The following is a 2,501-nucleotide window of genomic DNA, read 5'->3' as shown; positions in this document are numbered from 1 at the left end:
GCCTCCCCCCACCCCGCGGCTGTCTGGCTGGGACCCACCTCCACCCATCCCCAAATCAAAGGACTCTCCTCTCCTAGACATAATGGGATCTCCCTGCTCTCCTTCACGAACCTTGTAGAATCTCTCCCTCAATTCTACCATCATTTTATTAATGGATTCTTTCTCATCCTGCCCAACTCAGTGTAACAAAGGTTTCCTCATCTGTAATAGAACTCTTCAACTTGGCCCCCAGCATTACAGTGTAATTGTTCATCTTTTCCCTTGGCTAAAATACACTCGTTACCTCCCATTAGTATAATAAGGGACGATAATAAAACTATCAGAGCACGAACCAATCAAATGACCATGTGCAGTATTGGTGCACACCCCACGCAGTCCCACCCGTGGGAGGCGGCTCCTTACCTCCCGCTACTATAATGGACTTGCCTCACCTTCCCAGGCCCAGGCGGACTTTTCTGCACCCGCCCCTCCCATATAATGGACTATCCCTCTCGCCCTTCGTTTTCCTGGGGGGTCACCCCTTTCCCCAAACAGCCATCTGTAGGCCCCACCATGTCTCCTCTGGGCTCACCCCGAAGTAGTTACGGGGCACGTAGCCCTCCTGGCCGTGCAGCGTGGCCCACCACCAGTCCGTCTCCTCCGGCCCGTCCCTGCGCAGCACGGTGACCGACTCGCCCTCGCGGAAGGACAGCTCGTCCCCGAACTCGGCGCTGTAGTCCCAGAGGGCGTACACCATCCCGTTGTGCATCAGCCCCATGCTCTGCTCCACGTCTGAAACGCGAAAGGGCTCGTGAGGGCCAGGAACACTCAGGAACCCAAGGCACAGGCTCGCTGGGGACAGGGCCAGCTAGGCCTGGGGTTCGGTGCTGCCCCGGCTGGGGGTGAGCCACCTGAGCTGAGTCAGCTGCCAGGACTGGCGGTCTCGAAAGCTGGAGAACGTTGGGGTGCTTCAAGCTGGGCCAACCCCCAAGACAGGGCCAGAGGTCTCCATGCCCTCTTGTACATTAAGTCCCCATTCCCTCTGTTACATTCCCTCTTGTCCATTAAGAGCTACAGCCGCCTGCACCCCCCACTTAAGTGGTTCAGCCCTACTCGGCCTTCCCCTCGGTGGCCCCATCTCCCCTCTCCAGAGGGTGCAGCCCACTCTGCTCCACCTCCCTAGGTGCTGAAGTTTCCAAAAAGGATGTAATAACTTCCCTGGATGGCACAGCCCACCCACACCTTCCGCCCTGGAGTCCACCACCATCCATCGCCTCTAGTGCTTCAGCCCACCGTGTCCAATTTCCCCTCCCCGCCCTGCCCGGTGCGCGGTCCAATCTCCACCCTCACAGAACTCCCCATGTTCCGGACGGTGGGGCAGGACACTGCCTGTGGCAAAGGTGGAATGGCCCACCCCCCTCCTCAGAGGCCACAACCCTTCCTCTCTCTGGTGAACAGCCTACTTCCCCACAAGTGGCCAAATGCCAGTCTGCCCCTGGCCACCTGTAAGGCCGCTCTCACCCACTTTCTGCCAGAGCAGGCACAGCAGGCTTGCCTCGCCCCTCAGGCTCCTCTCCTAACCCCCCTGTCCCAGCCCCGGTCCGCAGCCTGCCTTGCCCCATCTGTGAAGTTCCTCACCCTGCCCTGTGCCCTCCAGGTGCGCAGTGCAGAGCCGATGCACACCCCGAGGTACAGCCTGCCCAGTTCCTCCCCTGACCTGGTTAGGCGCTGTGGCCCCCCCTCCTGGAGGTATACGGTACAGCCTCATATGGCCCTAAGTCAGCGGTTCTCAACCTGTGGGTCGCGACCCCTTTGGGGGTCGAACGACCCTTTCACAGGGGTCGCCTAAGACCATCGGAAAACACATATATAATTACATATTGTTTTTGTGATTAATCACTATGCTTTCATTATGTTCAATTTGTAACAATGAACTTGGGGGTCACCACAACATGAGGAACTGTATTAAAGGGTCGCGGCATTAGGAAGGTTGAGAACCACTGCGTGGAAGAGTCCCCGAGCCCCTCTGCAGAAGCCATGGCCCGCTCACCTGCCAGCTGCGTGTACTGTATCTCCTGCAGGGAGCACAGTCCACCTGCCCAGCCCCAGCTACGCCAGGCAGATGGTAGGGTTGGAAAGTCCTGCTCCCTCCCCGCCCCTCCCAGGTGAGAAAGCAAATGAACTGCCCAATTTCTACGACCACTTTTCTCCCCATTTAGAGTCCAACTTGCAAGGCACAGCCCCCATGGTACCCCTCTCCCTCCAAGGTAGCACCCTCTGCTCTCCCACCCCCTGCTTGCACCTGCGGGGGGGGGGAGGGGTCCATCCTGCAGCCCCCTCTTAAGCTACCTGAGCTACATGGTTGGAACAGACCCCAAGTCCTCCCTCTTTCCAGTGTGAGTGGCATCTGGGGCCTCCTCTCCCCCTTCCCCCGCCCATCAGCCAGCCCGCAGGCCCCGGCCCCGCCTCGCACCTGCCAGGTAAGTGGCGCAGTCGCCGTAACCCTCCCGGTAGGGGTCGCA

At 59.2% G+C, this 2,501-nt stretch overlaps 1 protein-coding gene across 1 annotated transcript in view; it reads right to left on the bottom strand.

Annotated features, from left to right (window-relative positions):
* PPP1R13L (protein phosphatase 1, regulatory subunit 13 like) overlaps positions 1-2,501 on the bottom strand; it is a gene marked incomplete at its 5' end in the record, with an annotated part of 10,570 nt that overhangs the window by 911 nt on the left and 7,158 nt on the right. Inside the window, 2 exons of the mRNA XM_014537373.1 lie at positions 572-771; positions 2,453-2,501. Coding sequence (XP_014392859.1) covers positions 572-771; positions 2,453-2,501 — 249 coding nt within the window. The remainder of the gene's footprint in view (positions 1-571; positions 772-2,452) is intronic.

Source organism: Myotis brandtii, unplaced genomic scaffold (assembly GCF_000412655.1).
Source record: "Myotis brandtii unplaced genomic scaffold, ASM41265v1 scaffold1774, whole genome shotgun sequence".
In the NCBI taxonomy this organism is placed as follows: Eukaryota; Metazoa; Chordata; class Mammalia; order Chiroptera; family Vespertilionidae; genus Myotis; species Myotis brandtii.
This window is presented reverse-complemented; position numbering and strand designations above follow the sequence as displayed.